Raw genomic sequence first — 23,396 nt, 5'->3', positions numbered from 1 at the left:
ATGAATTCAGAAAGGCTGTGAGTAAAGAAGTAGAAAAAAAAAGACATACCATGCAAACACTAACCAAAATAAAGCCAGTATAGCTATATTAACTGTAAACAAAGTAAACTTTAAGTAGTGTTACCTGTGATAAAGAGGGATAGCTCACCATGACAAAGGTTCATATTATTTATGAAGAAGATACAACATTTCCAAATAAGTATGTACCTAAGAAATTACTTCAAAAATTTAAAGTAAAATATTGACAGAAATATTTAAAGAAATAGACTATATTCAGTAGAGAGAACAAGTGTGCACAATCAGAAATGATATAAAACTGAGCGATATAAGCAATCTAACAGACATATACAGACTTCCAGTATCTAACTACAGGATACTCATTATTTTAAAACACACAGCAAACTACAAATTTCCAATGATTGAAATAATTTATCTGACCATTAAAGTAATTTGAAACAAGTTTTCTAATAATACAATTACAAAGAGAAAATTAAAAATTCTTGTAGGCCCACAAATTAAGAAATAGACTTTAAAACAAACCATGGTCAAAGAGGAAATCACAATGGAAATGAGAAAATACTTTGAATGAAACAATATAAAAACTCATGTAAGCTCTGTTTACTTTAAAGTTACAGCCTTAAATACATGCATTAGAAAAGAAGAAAAGATTCATAATTAAGGGTGTAAGAATCTATTTCAGGAAACTAGATAAAGAACAACATAATAAATTTCCCCTGCAAAAAAAGCAATAAAGAAAAGAGCAAACAAACATTAGAAAAAAAGACTATCAAAGCCACATGTAGCTCTTTGAAAAGACTAATACAAATTTTAAAACCCTAGCAAGACTGATGAAAAGAAAGAGAAGTCACAAATAACCAAAGGCGGGAATGAAAAAGAAATGTGCATGATATTAAAGAAATTGAATCCAAAGTCAAAATCTTTCCAAAACAAAACTCTAGGCCTAGGTTTCTGGCAAACAAGAAATAGCAAATTCGGCCCCAGAATTAAAAAAGAAACTATTTTTTAACTTGTCTTTAGAGCCAGGCATAACTTTGATAACAAAGCAAAACAAATACATTAAAAAGAAGGGTTATTGCCAGGTGCAGTAGCACACACCCATAATCCCAGAACTTTGGGAGGAGGAGGCACGTGGCTCACTTGAGCTCAAGAGTTTGAGACCAGCCTGGGCAACATGGCAAAAACCCCTCTCTACAAAAAAAATACAAAAATTAGCCAGGTGTAGTGGCACGTGCCTGTAGTCCCAGCTACAAGGGGGACTGAGGTGGGAGGATCACCTGAGCCCAGGAGGTTGAGGCTGCAGTGAGCCAAGATCATGCCACTGCACTGTAGCCTGGTTGATACAATGACAGCCTGTCTCAAAACAAACAAAAACAAAAAAGGATTATTATGGGTTAATTTTACTCATAAACACATGCAAAAATCCCAAAAAATATCCTAACTACAATGGAATCAAGTAATATAGACAATGCAATATAAAATTTTTAAATATATGAAAAGTTGAACTTATTGTAGTAGTATGATGGTTTAACATTAGAAATCGACTCAGTGTAATGTGTCGTATCAATGCAATTCAAATGTCTGATAAAACCTCAATACATGGAGTAAATGTATTTCATAAAATTCAACATTCTATCACAATAACAACTCTTAGAAAATCTGAAATAGAAGGGAGCATGCTTAATCTCATAAAGTACCTACAAAAATTCTATAGCAAACATCACACTTGGTGGTAAAAGATTGAAAGCTTTTCCTTTGGGGCTAGGAACATGCCAATAATAATCATTATCACCACTTCCTTTCAACACTGTACTGGAGGTTCTAACTTACATAAGAAAAAGGAAGAAAAGGTATAACGATTATAAAGGAACAAGTGAAACTCATTATTCGTGAATGATACTGTTCAGGTAGAAAATCCAAAGGAATTCACGGAAAACTTATTAGAATAGGTGAATTCAGCAAAGTCACTGAATACAAAATGAAAAATAGCAAAATCAATTGTATTTTTTTATACAAGCAACAAACAGAAAATAAAAATTTTAAAATAATATCTATGACTGCATTTAAATACATTGAATAGCAGTAATTCAAACTAAAGATGTATAACATCTCAACATACAAAACTATAAAACACTTTTGAGAGTAGCTAATGATCTACATGAATGAAGAGATATATCATGTTTATGGATGGGAAAAATCAGTATCATAAAAATGTCAATTCTCCAGAAGGCAAGCTATAGATCCAATGGAATCCCAATAAAAATCCCAAGATAATTTTTTGAAGCTGATTCCATAATTTATATGGCCATATAAAGAGCCAAGAATAGTCAAAACACTAAGAAGGTAGGATGCCTTATTCTACCAGATATTTTTAGAAATCTATGGCAAATAAAATAGTTGTCGGGTTGCTACAAAGACAGTCAACAGAGCGCCTAGAAACAGACCCACACATAAAAAGGCTCCTGATTTATAACAAAAGGGGAACTGCAGGGCATCTTGGAAACATTTTCTTAAAAAATGAACCTAAAAGGTATTCATCCTAAAGGGAAAGACTGATTAACAACATTAAAATCAAGAACTTCTCTGTTCATCAAAAGATACTTTTAAGAAAGGAAAAAAGCAAACCATAGAATGGAAGAAAATTTGCAACAAAAGTAGCAATAAAGGATTTGTATCTGGAATTCATAAAGAATCCCTACAGAACTTGAGAAAAAGGCAGACAATCCAATTAGAAAAACAGGCAAGAGCTTTGAACAGACTGCTCACAAAAGACAATATAGAAATGGCCAACATATATGTACACATGTGCGCACGCACACGCGCGCGCACACACACACACACACACACACACACGAGTCACAACAAATAAATATACTTTTAAAAAACACACCCATCGGAATAGCTAAAATTAAGGATTCTGGCAATAGACGTGCTAGGGAGGAGGTGGGGCAACTGGGAATTCCTACACACTGCTAACATAGTTAACAACCATTTTGGAAGAAATTTGGCATTATCTACTAAAGTTGAAGATAGATATATCCTGTGGCCCTGCAAATCCACTCCTGTATATTTCTCCAATAAAAATACATGTATGAGTCCATTAAAATCATAATTCCTCAAAACACAACTCAAATGTCCATCAATAGTAGATTAAATTGTGGTATATATCCTGTGGCCCTGCAAATCCACTCCTGTATATTTCTCCAATAAAAATACATGTATGAGTCCATTAAAATCATAATTCCTCAAAACACAACTCAAATGTCCATCAATAGTAGATTAAATTGTGGTATATGCATACAGTGATAGACTATACAGTAATGAAAATGAGCTACAAGTGAACAAAACATGGATAAGTCTTACACACATAAGGCTGACTGAAATCAGAAACAAAAAATACATCTTATATGATACCATTTATATAAAGCTCAAAATTAGGCAAAATAAAACTATAGTGCTCAGAGATACGTATTTTGGTAGCAAACAAAAAAGAAAACAGAAGAAGTCATTAATGTAAAAATCAGGTTATTGCTTACCTTCAGAGGAGAAAGAGGATTGTGACTAGAAAGGGAAAGAGGAGAGCTTCTGGGGGTGCTGGCAATGTCCTATTTATTGATCTGGGGTGGTATGTGGATGTTCATTTACAATAATTCATTAAACTGTATATTTATGTTTCTGTGTTTTTCTGTATGTGTTGTATTTTGCAATAAAAAAGATATTTAAGAGTTCCTTTTCAAAGTTAGCCATTTATGGAAATACACTAATATCCTTTGAAAATTATGTGACATTAAACTTACAAATTTCTGATTTGATTTTGGCAAGAAATAAAGGAAAAGTGCTGTCTCAAAAAAACAGAAACTCATGATTTAGTGCAGGTGATAAGGTAAAGCCTGGAGGGTAGTTCTAAGGGCATTCAGGCTAACTCCTCTAAAGCTAAAATACATAATGGGATAAAATCAAGAGGATTACAATATTGCTATTCTACTTTTAGTTCTAAAATTAAGAAGGAAAAAACATGTTAAGGAAAAATACTCAAAACAAAGATCAGTCTGCAAATTTAACAAAAAATGACAAAGCATTCTTTATGTTATAAATTCCAGGATATCACCAGTTCCATTTGACACTGACTATTTATAGCCAAATGAATAAATAATGTGATTTAAAAGCCTCAAGGAGCTGGAAAATCCGAGTTTATTCCTAGTGTCCACATTCCAGTATTTAATAAAAGAGCTGCCTTTTTTCAGTGTTTATACCATCAGCTGGCAACTGGAGTATTTCATCATGAGTTAGCTACAAATCACTTACTAAAGCTAAAGAAAATCAAACAATCTCAACAGATCTGTCTCTTTTAAGAAGCACTAAGCAAAAAAAAGAAAAAATGGAAACTCCTACAGCCTAGAATTCTCTTATAAAGATTAATTTTTTAAAAGTTGATTACAAGGAGCTTTTAGTAACATGGGAAATACTAATACTGTGTTAAAAACAGTACACAAGCTTGTACACCACTGGTTTTAAAAATGAGTAATATAAAATTTGCAAATACACTAAATTATCAATGGTAGTTCCCTGACTTTCCTATAATAAGCATGAATTAATTTTTTTCCAAATTGGTATTTTTCCTTTTAGATCGATGTTCACAGTATATTCTCTTGCAGAGTTTTTTTTTTTTTTTAAATAATTGGTTTTCTATCATTAGTGTGTCACAGAGTGAAAAAGGCAAATATTTTCTTGATAGTAACTTAAAAAGAAATTTTACCTTATTGATCTCCCTGAAAAGGATCTGTAGATAACACTAAGAAGTGGTTTATAGTATCCTTTGTTCATTTTTCATTGGTTAGCTAATCTTTCTATTTACTTATTGGAGCTTCTCCTTATTTATTAAGGAAAATTAGGGAAATTTATTAAGGAAAATTGAAATATGAATTGAAAATATTTTCTTAGGTACGTAACTTCTGTTTTACTTTGCTTATGGTCATTTTTGTCACATAATAATACTTGGTTTTTGTTGTTGAACCTTTCAATTTTTTTCCTTTAATGTTCTTAGATAATAGCAAAGCCATATCCAAGATATTTTTCTATCATAATAGGGATTGTATTGGTTTTGACTGATCATAGGCTACATGAATAATTTGTACCCAACTCTTCATGCAAGTACTGAAAAAAACATAAAGCCATGCTGTCATCCTTTTTCTCAGTAACTATTCAAGTAACTTCCTGGCTTAAACTTTGGAGGCAAGCTGTTCCTAAAGAATATCAAATACAATGATCTTCAAACTGTTGATAAGTATTAGGTCTCAAGTCCTACTAATATACAATTTAATATTATACATAATACCCATATTTCCAATCCTTCACAGCACATTAACAGGATTATCAGAGAAATCTGGACTGGACCCCACTACCAAAGACATCACAGATAATATACTTTTGATAGAGAGCCAAGATCAGGAAGCAGTTTAAAACATTATTAGGCCTATGGAGAGATAATTATTCTCAGTTTGTACAGAAAAATAAACTGGCACTTAATATATTCCTTTCAAATGAGAGGAAGTGGAGTTCTGTTCTTAAAAATTGTTGTTTTTAGGCTGCTGTGGTGGCTCACGACTGTAATCCCAGCACTTTGGGAGGTCAAGGCGGGTGGATCATGAGGTCAAGAGATCAAGACCATCCTGGCCAACACAGTGAAACCCTGTCTCTACTAAAAATACAAAAATTAGCCGGACATGGTAGTGCACGCCTGCAGTCCCAGTTACTCAGGAGGCTGAGGCAGGAGAATCTCTTGAACCTGGGAGGCAGAGGTTGCAGTGAGCTGAGATCATACCACTGCATTCCAGCTTGGCGACAGAGCGAGACTCTATCAAAAACAAAAAACTAAAACTGTGTTTTTAGAGCTCTAAAAAGGAACACTTATAAAATAGTTTATTTTAATTCTTCTGACTTGTACAATGAGATACTGGGACCACTGACTTGATAAGAGATCTTTAATCACATTTAGCTTCTTTCTTGCTTGTTTTCCGTTTCTGTTTTATGAAGATAAATGTTTCTTGGTTAATCTCTTTCCATTTGCTTCCTTTTTCCCTTTTTATTTGCATTTTTTTCACCATAAAGATATATCCTTTTTAGCCACATTTTATGGCTTGCGTTCAACTTTTGCATGAAAAGGTTTAGCTGATAACCTTGCTGATTTTCCCTTGGGAAATTCTGGATATTTTGGCAGTATTAAGGTAGAGAGGTAGGGTACTTGAGTGTCTACAGGATGCAGGGCAGTGAGAACCTCTCAAGATAGACTGCCTGAGCTGTACTTCCACCATAATTCTTATGTTTTAGTCTTTGATTTGAATCACTTTTTTTTTTTTTTTAAACATACAGGGTCTCACTCTTGCTCAGACTAGACTGCAGTGGCACAATCATAGCTCACTGCAGGCTTGGACTCCTGGGCTCAAGGGATCCTCTGGCCTCAGTGTCCGAGTACCTGGGACTATAGGCATGTGCCACCATGCCCAGCTACTTTTTAAATTTTTTGTAGAGATGAGATCCCACATTGTTGCCCAGGCTGGACTGAAACTCCTGGCTTCACGCAATCCTCCTGCCTTGGCGTTCCCAAGTGCTGGGATTATAGGCATGAACTACTGTGCCTGACCTGAATCGGCTTTTTAATTTTTTTGTTTCTTTTCTTCCCTACATGGATATTCATTTTTCCCATATCACTTTGTAAATCGCAAACCTTTGAAATGCTACTCACTTTATAATCCTTTTTCTCTTTTAGAATTTTCCTAGTTATTCTGCTTCTTTATTTTCTTATGAATTTTAGTATCAACTTATAAAGGTCCCCAAAGTATTATTTTGCTATTTTTGCTGAGACTGCATTTGTAAGTAAAGAGTTATAAAAGTCTTTCCTTGTCTAAGAACTGGTCTTTGGTCAATGTTCTAGCTCAGGACCCCTAGAAACCTGATAAAGGTAGGGTGCAAATGATGTTATTAGGCAACATCACCTCTGGCAAAAAATTAATCTGATTGTTAAATTGCATCTGGAGAATAAGTAAATTGTAAATATCCCATAGGAAGCCATATATTTGGAATTCCCTGAATGTGGAGTCTGTGGTAATTGGACATCCTCCTTGCAGGGACCCTGGAAACAATGTCTACAGATTTTTACAGGAGGTATTAATTCCTGTATAGGCATAAAACTTCTAAGACAGAATAGTTCTGCATCCATTGGATGTGGAGTCCTTTCTCCTTGCACCTGAATTGTGACTTAAGAGGCCAAAGATAACTCCCTGATGCAGCTGGACTGCTGCAAGGGCTCCCACACGAGGATGATCTTATGCTCTCTGCAGGCATGCTGTACTTCTAGTCCCATATCCTAAGAGGTTCTGATGCCAAGTGGAGACCATGGTAGTCATGAGAGTCTGAAAGTTGAACCTAAGAAAATATCTTCCTTCCCTCCTAGTGGGTATTGAAACAATACATGAATAGGATTTAGAAGAACTGACGCCATTACAAAATTTAGCCTTTCTTTCCAAATGTATTTAAGTCTTCTTTTGTAGTATTTGAGGTTTTAAGGCTTTCTTTGTACAAATCTTCTACATTTCTTGTTAAGTATATTCTTTAGTATTTGATGTTGATGTTTAACATGTGTGCACGCGCGCACACAATATACAAATGGGTATTTTTCTTCCATTATATCATTCAAGTGGTTGTTCATATAAATACATTAATTATATTCAGATACCCTATTGAATTCTTTTATCATCTTTAAGTTCTTTAGTTGATTTTCTTGAGTTTTGCATGTATATATAATCATAATGGAAATAGTGAAACTTTTACTTCTTCTTTACAATTTTATATCTCCAATTCTTTTTTTCTTATTTAATTGCATTAGCTAGTACCTTCAGATCAATGTCAAATAACAGTAGGGATAATGAATATCCTTACCTTTCCTGATTTTAATCAGAATGCTTCTAGTGTTCTTCTATTAAGCAAGATGTTAGATTTGGGGTTCAGATATATTTTTATCATGCTAAGAAATTAAAGATATCCCTGTTTTAATAAGAATGTTTTTAAAAAGAATGCTGATATATCAAATGCCTTTAAAATATCTATGAGGATATGATTTTTCTCCACAGATCAACAAACATAGTGAATTACATTCACAGCTATCCTCATATAGTCGTCCTTGCATTCCTAAATTAAATCCTCCTTAGTCAAGGTTTATATTTACAGCCTACTGAATTCTGCTTGCTGATTCATTTTTACTTTTTAATTCTTATTTTTTTTTTGAGATAAGGTCTCGCTTTATCATCCAGGCTGGAGCACAGTGGTGTCACCATGGCTCACTGCAGTCTTGACTTCCTAGACTCAAGTGATTCTCTCACCTCAGCCTCCCTAGTAGCTGGGACCACAGGTCCTTGCCACCAGGACTAATTTTTTGGTTTTTGTTTTTGTAGAGATGGGGTTTAACCATGTTACCCATGTTGGTCTCAAACTCCTGGGCTCAAGGGTCTACCCGTTTTGGCCTCCCAAAGTGGTGGTGATATTTTAATCTAGGATTTTTGAATTAATATTCATAGATGAGGCAGTCCTACATTTATATATCAAATGCTGTCTCTGTGTGTGGGGTGTGTGTGTGTAAGAACACTCTATGGAGAGAGATCCATAACAAGCATAGTTACTATGATTTTACAAATATTAACTCACTTAGGCTGGGCATGGTGGCTCACGCCCATAATCCCAGCAATTTGGGAGGCCAAGGCAGGTGGATCCCCTGAGGTCAGGAGTTCAAGACCAGCCTGGCCAACATGGTGAAATCTGTCTCTACTAAAAAAAAAATACAAAAATTAGTCAGGCGTGGTGGTGCATGCCTGTAGTCCCAGCTACTCAGGAGGCTGAGGCATGAGAATTACTTGAACCCAGGAGGCAGAGGTTACAGTGAGCCGAGATTGTGCCACTGCACTCCAGCCTGGGTGACAAAGTGAGACTCAGTCTCAATTAAAAACAAACAAACTTAACTCATTTAATCCCACGTTTGGTACTATTCACCAATTTATAGATGAGAAAACTGAGGCATGGATATTAAATAACTTTCCCATGTCACAACTAGTAGTAGTAAACTAGGGCTAGAATTTACACCCAAAAGTCTAGTCCAGAGTCCATGATGTGCTCTGCTGCTTTTAATATTCCTGTATGCAATTTTTATTAGTAAAGTCTAGTCCAGAGTCCATGTTCTGCTCTGCTGCTCTTAATATTGCTGTATGCAATTTTAATTAGTTTTTCTTTGTGTATGCGCGCGTGTGTGTGTGGCAGGGGTTTAGGATCAATGGTAGACTCTTTTAGTTAAAAGACCTTTTCCCCTCTCTTGTCTGAGACAGCTTAAATTATATTGTAATCATGTATTTAAAGATTTGGTACAGGCCAGGCACGGTGACTCACGCCTGTAATCCCACACTGTGGGAGGCCAAGGCGGGCGGATCACCTGATGTCAGGAGTTCGAGACCAGCCTGACCAATATGGAGAAACCTTGTCTCTACTAAAAATACAAAATTAGCTGGGCATGGTGGCACATGCCTGTAATCCCAGCTACTCGAGAGGCTAAGGCAGGAAAATTGCTTGAACCCAGGAGGTGGAAGTTGCAGTGAGGTGAGGTTGCACCATTGCACTCCAGCCTGGGTAACAAGAATAAAACTGTCTCCAAAAAAAAAAAAAAAAAAAAGGTACATTTTCTCTGTGAAACTATGTCTGGTGTTTTTATGAGAGGAAGTTCTTAGATAACTCTCCTATCTCTTCTTCTTTTTAAATTAGTCTGTTTAGCCGGGTGCAGTAGCTCACATCTGTAATCCCAGCACTTTGGGAGGCTGAGGTGGGTGGATCACCTGAGGTCAGGAGTTTGAGACCAGGTTGGCCAACATGGTGAAACCCCATCTCTGCTAAAAATATAAAAATTGGCTGGGCATGGTGGCAGGTGCTTATAATCTCAGCTACTTGGGAACTGTTGGAACCCAAAAGGTAGAGGTTGCAGTGAGCTGCCACTGTACTCAGTACAATAACAGTGAGACTCTGTCTCAAAAAAACAAACATGAAAGAAAGAAAGATAAGTAAGTCTGTTTAAATTATGTCTTCCGGAGGCAGTTTTAATAAAATATATTTTTCTATAAAACCTCACATTTTCAAATTTATTTTAAAGTTGTCATCCTACATGATGGTTCCTGCTCATTCTCATCTTTTGGTATTCACATCCTTGGTAGTCCCTTTCCACATGGTAAAGGGGTGACCTGTGTGATTATTGTAGAAATAATATTATGTGACTTTTGAGGATAAAAGACACTGTGGGCTCCCACCTTGCTCTCTCTCAGATCAGTTGCTTTGGAAAAAGCCAGCTATCATGTCATTAGAGCAGTTAAGTAGACCTATGGAGAAGTCTTCATAAGGAGGAACTAAGGTCTGCTACCAACAGAAAGCACTAACGAGCTGGCAATATTAATAAGCCACTTTGAAAGAAAATCCTACAGCCCTAGTCAAGTCTTCAGATAACTGTAGCCCTAACCAACATCTTGACTATAATAAGCTCATATGGGACCTTGCCAGAACCACCCAGATAAGCCTCTCCTGAATTCCTGACCCATAAAAACTGTGAGAGATTGATTTTTCATTTTTCTTATGGACTGATTTTTCCCCAGATGTTTTAAATTTTTTATTATGAAATATTTTATACTTAAAAATAATAAAAACTTAGAAGTATAGTTTCAAAAATAATAAAACAAACACCAGTGTAGCCACTACCCAGATTAAGAAATAGAACATCACCAACATCATTGAGGTGTTGTGCTTTGAGAATATTCCATGGGCAGCCAAAAAAATGTATATTTTCCTTTGTGGGTATAGAGTTACACATATATCCACATTAGATCAACCATCAATTCTGCTACTGAAGTAGATTCACTTTAAACAAACTTTTTCTAGTATCACATGATACCTACTTGAGGTAAATATGATACCCTATTTGAGGGAATCAGTTGAAACTCACATTTTGCGGATAAAAATAAAATTCCTATTCCACATCAACAGACTGCCCCGTAATCTTAGGATTCTTTTCAGCTACTCTTTTGTTTGTTTGTTTGTTTTTGTTTTTAAAGACAGGGTCTCACTCTGTCACTCAGGCTGGAGTGGAGTACTGCTATCTTGGCTCACTGCAACCTCTGCCTCTTGGGTTCAAGTGATCCTCCAATCTCAGCCTTCCAAGTTATCTGGGACCACTGGCATGCACCACTACATCTGGCTAATGTTTATTTTTATTTTTGGTAGAGATGGGGTTTCACCATATTGCTTAGGCTGGTCTTGAACTCAAGTGATCCGCCCCCCTCGGCCTCCTGAAGTGCTGGGAGCTACCACTCCCAGCCCCTTTTCAGCTACTCTTATTGAGAATCTGGAAGATGACCCAGGAGGAAACTGTTATTTTATGGCTAAAAAATAGCAACTAACATTAGTTCCCATTCCCTATCATAAATAAAAGATATAAAGCACCAGAATTTACATTAACTACTAAACTCTGAGACCTTGTGAGTCCTGGCTCACTCTTCAAGGCCCCATAGTACTAATAATATCTTAAGAGTTTCTTCAAAACAAAGCCTATTTTGGTTTTAACTTAAGGTTTTCCTTCTGCACAAATATATATACAAGTTTATATGTGAGCCACATAGCTTTTTACAGAATTAAACCTTATAGACTTGTACCAACTGGTAGGTCTTTCTCCATCTGATTAATTTGAACTAATCCCTTAAGAGTTGGCTCACATGTCACTTCTATAGCCTTTCCCTGTGCCACCAGGCAGAATTAAGTACTTCTTCCTTAGTATTCTCACCATATTTGGCACACAGTACTGTCTGATCCATCTCTCCCTCCCTCCTTTTGGGACATGCTTTCTAATACCCACAAATTCAATCAATTAATAATCATATAGATGTGCCATGCTTTGTCTAAGGAAGTCTGTGTATGATTCTATTGTCTATTTTTTCTAAGAATGATATTCTGAAACAGACAATCTTAATTATTTAATTTGGATCAGAATTCTGTGAGACCAGTCCATTACAGGCTTTCCAGACTGTAACAAAAATATTGAGGGTCAAATGTTCTAACGTGGGGTATCTAAGTGATAGCTACTTAAGGTAAATAGGATACTATATTTGAGGGAATCAGTTGAAACTCGCTTTTTCATTTTCTCCTAAGACTTAAGAAGACAACAATGAAGACAAATAGAAGACATGCCATAGTGTTAGAATGAATAAGGCCTATGAATGAGGGAAGCTTTGACTTCTTCTGAAAATTCTATAAGGCTCATGATAGAGAAAGAATGCAGGAAAGAATGGCAAGGCATGATTGATGGGCACAAAGAAATTAAATACTATAAATCGAAGTAAGCCTAAGTAGTAAAAGAGACTCATGGTGATAATGAAGAAATGAATTGCACCACCTTTAATAAATCTGATGACTATTTAGAAAAAGACATATATTAGCCTCATGTAGGGAGTCACGATATTTTATGAAGACCCAAAGAAAGCACATTACTAGGGTTTGTCTATGGGTTAAATGTGTGAGGAGGAGGAACTCTGCATCACCTACACAGAACAACATATAACTAGCTATAACACAAACCTCAGAATCAAAAATAGCACTTCAGGGCAAGATGGAAGATCACTGTTGTATGTCTTTTGGTAAGTCATAAAAATAGGAAGGAACTGAATGATCAGACAACTTCCTGAGGAGTTTGCTTTCCTATCCTAGTAAGGAGAGATCCTTTATCCAAGACCTTTTTTGAAAAGACTGGTTGTTTTGCATGGTTTTATAATTAGGTATCCAAGCTTGTTCAAAAATCATATCCCAATGCCTGTAGTTATGGTTCACCAGATAATGAGGGTTAGTAAGCACTTTAAACACAGCTAGTATCTGTTTATATGTATTTATATATTGCATATGAAAAGGAATTATTCTCATCAAATATTTCCATGAAGTGCAGTGAGACAGAAGTGGTATATGTATTACAGTGGTTCTCAGAGTGTATCCCACAGATCCCTGGCAAAGACACTGGGGTGTAATGATGTCCTCAAAACTATTTCAAAGGGTCTACAATGCGAAAATTATTTTCACAATTATACTAAGATGCTATTTGCCATTTTCACTTGTTGACATCTGTGCTAATTACATAAAAGCAATGGTGGGTTCAATTGCTGTTACCTTTACAAGAATCAAGGTAATGGTAACCAATGGTTCTAGTAATCTTCATATTCTTTTGCTACCATGCATTTAGTTTTTAAAAAGTCAGTTTCATTTCATGTCATTGAACAAGAGGTATAAATTAAGTTTATTACTTCTTAACTGTCAAATTAACTATTTTCAATTTTCTGTATGATTAACTGGAAATTACACATACAGCAACTCTGTCACATACTGTTATCTCAAGAAAGAGTATTTGTGCAATTTTGTGAATTGCAAGCTAAATTAGCTGCTTTATTAATGAAACAGTATTTATAATAATTGACAAAGTTTGATCATTCTACTTGAGTAAGTGGTACACATTTTCTTTGAAATTGTATGAAGGGAATCTGTTACTGCAAGTGAAACAAATGGTAATATTTGTTGTCAGTGAGAAAATTTCAAGCTTTCAAACAAATATTAGAATTTTGGAAAACTTGTAACTGCTCTGTGAATTTGCTAGCTTCCCATATGGTGTGAATGTCAACACCCAGGGTTTGGCCATATGTAACCAAATTTTGCAAGGGACTACAAGTGCCTACAGAAATGGGATAGGACTGAGTTCATTGTCGCCAGGGTAAACTGGAGCTACTACTCATCTTTACTTAGCCTACTGACAATGAGCCAGAACAGCAGTGTTGAACAACCAAGAAAGTGGACTGCCATCTCAATAGAGGGATATCATACAGAATTTGGCCTCCCCTATCACTCCTCCCAGTCAAGAAAGAGGAAGGGCAGAAGTGTCTGACAAACAGAAATTATCCACCTACCCCCCAAAGTTTTAAGTTCCAGATAAGGGTCTAGTCTGCCCTGCGAGGAAGTGAGAAGAGCACTGGATTAAAGCTGACTAAAGTTTTAATATGAAGAGAACTGACTCTTAAATACTAGAATGAAATGAAGTTTTGAAAATTATAGAATTAGTTTCCAGATGCTGTTAAGGTAGCTGATACCCAGTGGGAAAGGGAAGTCTCACAGGCTGGAGTTGAGAGGCAGTTATAGGCCAAAATAAAAACTGATTTGTATTAATATCCCAACAAGTTAAGCCTCCTCAATACAATTGTTACACATAGATGGACAGTCTCTGACATTAGTTTCCACACAAATTGGTGTTCTCAGCCTTCCGTCCCCCCATTCCTTTTTTGTATAATCAGTGGAATTGAAGAGGGGCGCAAGCAGTGGGATCCTAGTATGAGTTCTAGCATACCATAATATTTAAGTTTAGAACTAGTCCGTCAATTTGGATTAGTTCACTCCTATTTGTAGCTCTGTATGATAAATGCTAAGTGGATAAGAACCATATTTCTACATCTGGGAGGATACCATCAGAGTCACAAATATGAATGGACAAATAAGCATTACTAATGATAGGAGATGCTGAAAGTAATAATAAGTATTTCAAATAATACAATGGAGGAGATTGCTGGTAACACAGCTCACAGAGCAGAAATTAATTTGATATCTCAATGCTTTCAGCTTTCACCTGTTAATGATTCAACCCAAGAAGAAACCCAAAAGGAGGCTTATCTGACAAAGAGGAAAAACCAGTATATTTTGAATGGATGCTGTTCAACTGCACAATACAGAGGAAGGAAAATGAAGGATCTAAAGAAAGAGATTAAGAGAAAATCAAGTGAAAGCTCATCAAAAAGTGGAACCTGACTTGGGGCCGAACATGGAGGGTGGACAGGCATGAATGATAGACAGAGTGGAACAATTCCTGGATGAATGAGAGACAATAATGTAGAGTGGCTGTGACACATTGCATTATTAATACATACCGAGACTGAATTGCGGGTAATGTTCATGAATCTAACTGCAATTAGTACAGGTTTCTGGATTAGGAAGGGCATGAAAAGGAAAGCAGAAGGTTAGAATGTACATGTCATTGCCCCATTAAAAGAGAAGGTTTAATCTTGCAGTGGACTGAATATCCATCTTCTGCAGCACTGGGAAAAAAGCATAGCTTATCTATCTGCTTTGGAAAGTAGCTTTATAGCAAAAGGCTCTTCCCTACCTGCCTGGATAGCCACCGCTAAATTGGGCCTCTCAGAATTGAGCTCCTAAAAGTTCATACTACAGAAATGTTTCACTTTTAAGTGGGATTTGTTTTTAATTTCTCGGGAAAAGATTTAGATAGCATCCTCTCATAAGTTTTATTTAATATCTTTACTGCCTGCAAAAAGCCGAAGCTTATGTTTGTTTTTGCAGAAGAACCTTCACTACCTTAACGCATAGACCTTCGTTAAGCACTTATTCTGTGCCAGGCAGATTAAATAATAAAGGAAGAAAAAGAATTATTTTAGTACTAATCTAAATGCAAACTGTGAAGATATGGAGGAAGTATTGCTGGACCCCTAAAAGAGTAAGGGCATGATGAAGCCTGCTTCTCTTTAGAGATTTATTGGGAATCTGAAATGGGTGCTCACTGCCACAATTTTATTTTACAACTGAGAGGAAGGGTACAAAATGGGCAATAACTAAACCTTAATCAGCAGTTTTCCAGTTATCCTGAAAACTGACTTCAGGGTAACATATATGGATAACTCCAGTTACAAAGGAAGATATTAAAAAGTGGGCAAACTGAGGAAATAAATTACCAGTTTTACAAGGACTGTCTCAAAACATAACCACAAACTCGAAGAAATACATTTTGATTACAGTAGACTTACACATGGAATTCCATTTCCTTAAAAATCAAATGATTCCATTAAAATTCAGTTACAAATGATTCAGTTCTCTACATCCCAGGAGTCCTGGCAGGACCACCAAAAGTGACACGGTTAAAGGTGGGAACAGACGATGGAAGGAAGTAGAGAAAAAAGTGAGAAAAGGATTAAGTTTTCATAGAAAGAACATGAAAATAAAGCAGGGCAGATTATTAAGACACCAACATTTTATCGAAATATTTGATATGAAAAATTCTACACACTTAATCACATATATTCTGAAACGTAACCAAAGAGAGCTAGCAGATTAAGCATGAGTGGTGACTTTTTACTTGTTCCTTGTGAAAAAGATTCTGATAATAATCCTTGTATACACCACAAAGGCACATTTAAATTCCCAAATCAACTCCCATTTTTCCTTGATTCCACGTCTTGCATCTTACCATTGATCTACGAATCAGTGACAACCTGGTCTTTGCCTTATTCTCAGCAAATTCCAAGCTACTGATATCTTTGAGACGAGCCTTGTACTTATTCATTTGTTCCACAACGATGAGCTCCACACAGCTGAAAACAGGAGGAAAGAGAAAAAACTGTTAACAGCTGAAGTAAATAAACTATAACACTCATAGACTGTTTTGTGGTAGACAGTTGAAAGATGAAGGAAAAAATCAACATCCCTTACTTGATAAACTCAGAGACAAGGTTTAGAATGATGGTTCACAACTTTGGATGCATTTTAGAAACCATCTAAAGAGCAGTTACAGCTGGGCACAGTGGCTCACACCTGTAATCCCAGCACTTTGGGAGACCAAGGAGGGCAAATCACCTGAGGTCAGGAGTTCAAGACCAACAAGGCCAACACGGCAAAACCCTCTCTCTACTAAAAATACAAAATTAGCTGGGTGTGGTGGCACACGCCTGTAATCCCAGCTACTTGGGAAGCTGAGGCAGGAGAATCGCTTGAATCTGGGAGGTGGAGGTTGCCGTGAGCCAAGGTCGTGCCATTGCACTCCAGCCAGAGCAACAAGAGGAAAACTCCATCTCAAAAAAAATAAAAAAAAATAAAAAATAAAGAGCAGTTACGAATCCCAATCCCCAGGCTACACCCAGACCAATTAAATCAGACTCTCTGGGGATGGGATCCAAATATTGGTATTTTTTAAAAGTTCCTTTTGCTGTCAAGATTAAGGAGAGCAAAAGAAAACCACTTTAGAAGGAAAGCAGAGACCCAAGAAAGAAGACCAAGGTGAAATACAGCAATATACTGAAGTATTAAGACCAAAGGATTCAGAACCCTAAGAACACAGTTAGACTAGATTACAGGAAGAGACTAAATGTCCACAATGTGGTAAAATAGAAATTTAAAATCCATTTAGAAACTATAAGCCATCCTAAAGAAAAGCTAGATTTAAAAATAAGACACTTTAAGACAAATGATGCTTAGTTGAATCTAGGAGTTTGCATCCTCAGCATAAGAAAACCCAGCAGTATCCAACAATCTTCTTAAAAACACCTGAATTTATGAACCCATTCACTATGTTTGATATCTAGATACAGTGACTACACAGTCAAAAGTCCCTGAGGTCTTGCAGAAGTTATGGTAACTGGCCTTACGTGGTAGTCTTACTGATGTCCTGTACGCTTTGTAGTGGGTCAGTGGTGTCAGGGCAGCGGAGAATGCAGGGTGCAAACACAATGGCCAAAGCATTGGCAGACATTCGATTAGTATCTTCCTGTAGAGCAATCCTAAGAAATAAAACAAAACAAAATCAAGTGACTAGGGGATAAAAAGGGAGCACCACAGGGAAATAGGGAGAAGAGATGAGCAGAAGAAGACAGTATGACATGAACTGCATAGTACTAGAAAGATATCCATGTAAGTTTAAGGGTGTATAGACTTTTCCCAAGTTGTTCTTTTGTTCCTTTGTCTCTGAAAAATGTATTTTCACTTTGTTCTTTCCTTGACGCACTCTAGGTCAGCCAATAGCTTCCCAAGGGAAATCTGTGACCTACCTACTTAAGGCCAAGATCACGAGATGAACATGTCTAAAGAATGCAGAGTTGGCCAGGAACAGTGGCCCACACCTGTAATTTTACCCCAGCACTTTGTGAGGCTGAGGTGGGCAGATCGCTTGAGGTCAGGGGTTTGAGACAAGCCTGGCCAACATGGCAAAACCCTCTCTCTACTAATAATACAAAAATTAGCCAGGTGTAGTGGCACATGCCTGTAATCCCAGCTAACAGGGAGGCTGAGGCATGAGAATCACTTGAACAAGTGAGGCAGTGGTTGTAGTGAGCCAAGATCACACCACTGCACTCCAGCCTGGGTGACAGAGTGAAACTGTGTGTCAATAATGATGATGATGATGATGATGATGATGATGATGATGATGATGATGCAGAGTAGAGGCTTTAACCAAAAATAAAGATGGCTTTCTTCTCAACTACTGCTGATATTTATGTACAGAGGAAGAGACTCTACTCCCAATACCTCTTTGGTCAATTAATTGCTGAGAATGATCTGAACCCCCCCCCCCTTTTGAATTAGGTCATTTCAAAAGATATACATCCTTTCTAGCTCAGCTGTTAGAAAACAGGCTAAGCTACACAGTGCCACCATGAGGCTGAAGCTGCTACATGGTTCAAACAAGGGCAGAAAAGCAACTGCCATGCATTCCAGCTCAGCTAAGGATTTCTGCTCCAAGGTATCCTAACCAACTTCTTGAGACACTGACTTTATAAATAGAAGAAAAATATAAATATTTGTCAGTTTTCCAAATGGAGAAATTCTTTATCTATTTAAAATAATCCAAGAGAAACTATTAAAAATCATTCCCTTGCTCCTTAAAGTTACCTGACTAGATGAAAGATGAGGCGTTCCAATGTATTGAGATGAGTTCGGGAGAGCTGATCAATTACAGAGTATACACCACGGATTGTCTCCTTCCTCTCCTGAAGGCCTAAAAACAGTAAGAGAAGAAACTAAGACTGAATATTCCCTCTTACATGCTGTCTTTTCCTCCCAGACACTATGAAGCAAAGGAAGCTGGCTATAGAGTTTTAGGAGTAGCTGTACCTGCAGAGCAGAAGGACAACCCACAGTAACTACTTAACTGTCTTTGCTTGAGTTCTATATTCATAAGCAGTCTCCTGAGTTTGAATCTATATTGCAGTAACCCTTAATAACAGCAAGGGGATAGAGATGTTCTAGTTTTTCAGTCATTGTGTAGCAGACTAATTTCCCATTAAAATCAACGTAATTTGTGAATCCTCAGGGCCTAAATACCTCTAGGAAGCCCTTATAGTACTGAGAAATTAAACTCTGAAACCTGTTAAGCTTGGCATAAAACAGCCAGCTTTACATTTACTACTTGCTTAGATTCCCAATTTAAATGAACGTAAGCCTAATCTTGAAACTCTTATTTTTAATATTTTAATCTGTTTTATAAACCCAGTCTTTAATTTCTTTGTAAGAAGCAACCAAGTGGCTCACTCAGAAAATTTTTAGGACACTGACATTTTAATGAGTCTCTAAGAAGTGAACATTTGAATAGGTAACAGTATACTGGTAGTTTTGTACTCACTGTCAAAAGCTTACCTTTGGATCTGTAAGAATTAAACCACTAACCACTAGAGGATGACTTGATAATTTATACTGAAGACAGCATTTCTTTTCCAACTATAGGCTTTCTCTCTAACCCAGGAAGCCTATGCTTACCCATAGCTCGAAGAAATTCCTCATAGAGTTCAAAGGTCATGAGAGGATTGGGCAAATCTCGAAGCCATTGTTTGAATACACTTGCAATGACGTGTATGTTATAGTCATCTAGATTTACACTCTCAGCATCTATTTAGAGACAAGAGTTAGATAACAAAGCCAAAACATGCAAAACGATTCAAATAATTCACTTTAGAAACCATCATCATTAAAGGAAGGCTTCATGTTTCTTAGTCAAACCGACTAACCTATTTTCCACAATCTAATTCCATGCTTTGGAACTGTGCTTCTAACTGTGGTGAAAGAATACTTCTTGTTTATTTGTTTTCCAAATCTGTTGTAGACTGAAATGTATAAAATAAAAGATCATGGCCAGGCATGGTAGCTCACACCTGTAATCCCAGCACTTTGGGAGGCTGAGATGGATGGATTACTTGAGGCCAGGATCCTAAGAAAGCAGCCTGGCCAACATGGTAAAACCTGTCTCTACTAAAAATATAAAAATTAGCTGGTTGTGGTGGCACATGCCTGTAATCCCAGCTACTTGGGGGGGCTGAGGCAGAATTGCTTGAACCCGGGAGACGGAGGATGCAGTAAGCCAAGGCCACACGATTGTACTACGGCCTGGGCAACAGAACAAGATGGTCTAAAAAATAAATAAATAAATCATGTGTTTTGATGCTGAAGCATTGTTAAACTGCTCTAAATGTCTCTAAATGCTTGTTCCCAATTTCTGTACTTACCTTGTTACAGATTGTCCATAGACCACACTTTGAGTAGCAATGTTTTACATGACAAATGAAAAAAAGCATACAGGACATTTTCGGAAAGTAAGGCTGATTTTAAGTCATTCTTAGAGATAAAAGGACAGTGATAACTGAGCTTAGAAAAAGTCAAGGAAACACCCTTATCCATTTCACTTATAAAGTCTCTAAGGTTATACAGATTAGATAACTGGGAAGATTCAGGACAAATGATTTTCACTTGTGCTGTTTCAAGGTATCAGAGACAAAATCAGCAACTGCCTGTAAACTAAAGTAGGCCAAGTCTCTTGTAGACAGACCTCCTGCGTGAGTTTTACCAGTCATTGTCTCTTACTATTTTCATACTCAATTCATTTCTCATGATTTTTTCATAAGGAACAGCATTGTAGGTAGGTTCTTGGCCACACAAGGACACACTTTTTACTCTGCTTTTTTCAAAAAGATCTATTCCTTTCCAACAGTGTTAAAGTGTAGAAGTTGATGAAATCAAAGTCAATCCCCTGCATGAATCCTAGTACTAAAACTACAGCTCTACAAAGATACATGCTCAACTCACTAATTATCAGTTTGAGTAACTGCCATCAATGTAGGAAGGCAAAAAGATGATACACAGGAAAGAGTGCTCCTTGGAGTCAGAATAATAAAGAGAAAGGGGAAATAGCTTAGATTATGAATTCAGAAGATCTGGGGTTAAATCCAATTTGGTCACTTATTGGTGACAAGCCTTTAGGCAAGATCGTCTGTAAGCTTCAGTACCTTTTTCTGTAAATGGGGATAATAATATCCCTCATTCATTGGATTGTTGTGAACATTGTGAAAACATTAGTTAGCACAGCACCCAGCATAATCATCAATAGCTCATTATTTAATTTCCCTGTACTTTAGTTTTCTTCTTGGTAAATCAGAGGTATCACAATTTTACCAAATTATTCCAAAATTTAAGTGAGATCTGTCCCAAGTGCAAATGATATGCTCAATATATGTCTGCTAAACTGACTACATAAAACCAAAGACTCTTTAGAAAGCCAAAAAATGATTTAAAAAAAAAAGCATCACAGTCTAGAACGCATTCTTCTGGCTAAGGATCGACATGTAATGAAAACTTTAAGAGCATGAAATTACCTATTTAAATAAAAGTATTTCATTATGATTTAGAGGCCACTATCTTACCTGTATCTAGACCCTGTCGAAGCTCCTTGATTTTATTAGTTGAACCAGACTTTCGGTAAATACCTTCTGTATATAGTCCATGCATTTCAATGTAGTTTATGAGCTTTTCCACCACTAAAGGAACAGTTCGGTCTTCACTGGTCAAACGGGACAGTTCAACCCCAAATTGCCGAGATGATAGTTCTGGATCATACTAAATGAAAGGTAATTTTTAGTTTCCAAATGCATTCAAACATCTTGAAACATGTTTAACCAATTCTTTACCAAGAGCTACTTTTTATGTCCTCTGAATTTTTATAAGCATAGTTAGAAGAGTTGGGAGACAGAGAATTATGTTTAAGTATAAATAAGTGAGATATTAGTTTTAATCCTTTTCTACCAGAATCTCCAAAAAAAAAAAAAAAGAAGAAGAAGGCAATGGCAAAGGGCTACTTTCTCCTCCTGTGAAAAAAACATTTCAAAAGCAAAGGTAGGATTTGGGTGTGGGGAAAGGGGTTGGATTTTATATGCTAACAGTTTGACCACTTACCAGGTACCACTAGAACATCTACTGATTTGATAAGAATTAGAGTTGTCAGCAATTTCTTAAGCATAAGAATGCTTTAATGTTTAGGTAAACTTTATGGAAGTTTAACTGAAAATGATTTCATAACTAAAGGCAGAGGTACACATAGATCAGCCCATGACTACTGTTACAGCTCTTTTATATTGACTTGAATAGTGTATCTGATATCATACTTTATTTATTTTTGAGATAGTCTCGCTCTGTCACCCAGGCTGGAGTGCACTGGCATGATCTCAGCTTACTACAGCCTCTGCCTCCCACATTCAAGTGATTCTCGTGCCTCAGCCTCCCAAGTAGCCACCACGCCCAGCTGATTTTTGTACTTTTTGTAGAAACAGGGTTTCACCATGTTGGCCAGGCTGGTCTTGAACTCCTGACCTCAAGTGATCTGCCTACCTCAGCCTCCCAAAGTGCTGGAATTACAGGCATGAGCCACTGTATCCAGCTGATATCATACTTTATTAACCTATAGGTTAATTTGTATCTTATGTGACTACAACAGAACAGCTTACCTTTAAGATTATTTGAACTAATTCATTGAAAAGAAAAATGGCAGGTATTATTCCTGAGACCAAAAACTGTAAATCTTTCTTTACTTCTTCTGCACTATTGTCCTTCCCTAACTGTATATTCCATTTTCTCCTTTAACCTTCATCCAACCAGTTACCAAGTCAATCAGTCCATCCTCTCTACTTTTTCTTTTCTAAGTGTCATCACCCCGGCTCAAAACTATATCAATAACTAATTAGACTATTTCAACAGTTTCTTGGCCAGTTTCCCCATATTAATTTTCCCCTTTTAATATATTCTACAGTATATATAATCTGCTTTATTATCTTCAAATCCTTCAGTGGCTAATGAGTATATAGCAAACAATCTTGAATCTCATACTCAGGACCTTACTTGAACTGATTCTAATTTCTACTTTCCAGTCTTACATTCATACATTTGTCATTTATGTGCTAGGTACCAAGGAAACAAAATCAAGCCCCTTCTGCTTAAGACTAGTAGTGTTAGGCCAGGGGCGGTGGCTCACACCTGTAACCCCAACCCTTTGGAAAGCCGAGGTGGGTGGATCACCTAAGGTCAGGAGCTGGAGACCAGCCTGGCCAACAAGGTGAAACCCTATCCCTACTAAAAATACAAAAATTAGTTGGGTATGGTGGGTGCCTGCAATCCCAGCTACTCAGGAGGATGAAGCAGGAGAATCGCTTGAACCTGGGAGGCGGAGGTTGCAGTGAGCCAAGATC

At 36.8% G+C, this 23,396-nt stretch overlaps 1 protein-coding gene across 8 annotated transcripts in view; it reads right to left on the bottom strand.

Moving 5' to 3' along the window:
* Window positions 1-23,396, bottom strand: part of MYO9A (myosin IXA) — a 279,254-nt gene that overhangs the window by 10,825 nt on the left and 245,033 nt on the right. For 5 of the 8 annotated variants that reach the window (XM_017548127.2, XM_017548128.2, XM_017548132.2 and 2 more), the window contains 6 exons: window positions 21,582-21,774; window positions 19,648-19,776; window positions 18,784-18,889; window positions 17,544-17,675; window positions 16,370-16,493; window positions 15,039-15,092 (listed from right to left, as the gene is read on the bottom strand). In XM_017548127.2, coding sequence (XP_017403616.1) covers window positions 15,039-15,092; window positions 16,370-16,493; window positions 17,544-17,675; window positions 18,784-18,889; window positions 19,648-19,776; window positions 21,582-21,774 — 738 coding nt within the window. The remainder of the gene's footprint in view (window positions 1-15,038; window positions 15,093-16,369; window positions 16,494-17,543; window positions 17,676-18,783; window positions 18,890-19,647; window positions 19,777-21,581; window positions 21,775-23,396) is intronic. The other 3 variants (XM_017548134.2, XM_017548130.2, XM_017548129.2) reach the window with 1 other exon arrangement.

The sequence above is a fragment of the Cebus imitator genome, unplaced genomic scaffold (assembly GCF_001604975.1).
Source record: "Cebus imitator isolate Cc_AM_T3 unplaced genomic scaffold, Cebus_imitator-1.0 Scaffold203, whole genome shotgun sequence".
Lineage (NCBI taxonomy): Eukaryota > Metazoa > Chordata > Mammalia > Primates > Cebidae > Cebus > Cebus imitator.
The sequence above is the reverse complement of the archived record's forward strand: the minus strand, read 5'-3'. Positions and strand labels throughout refer to the sequence as shown.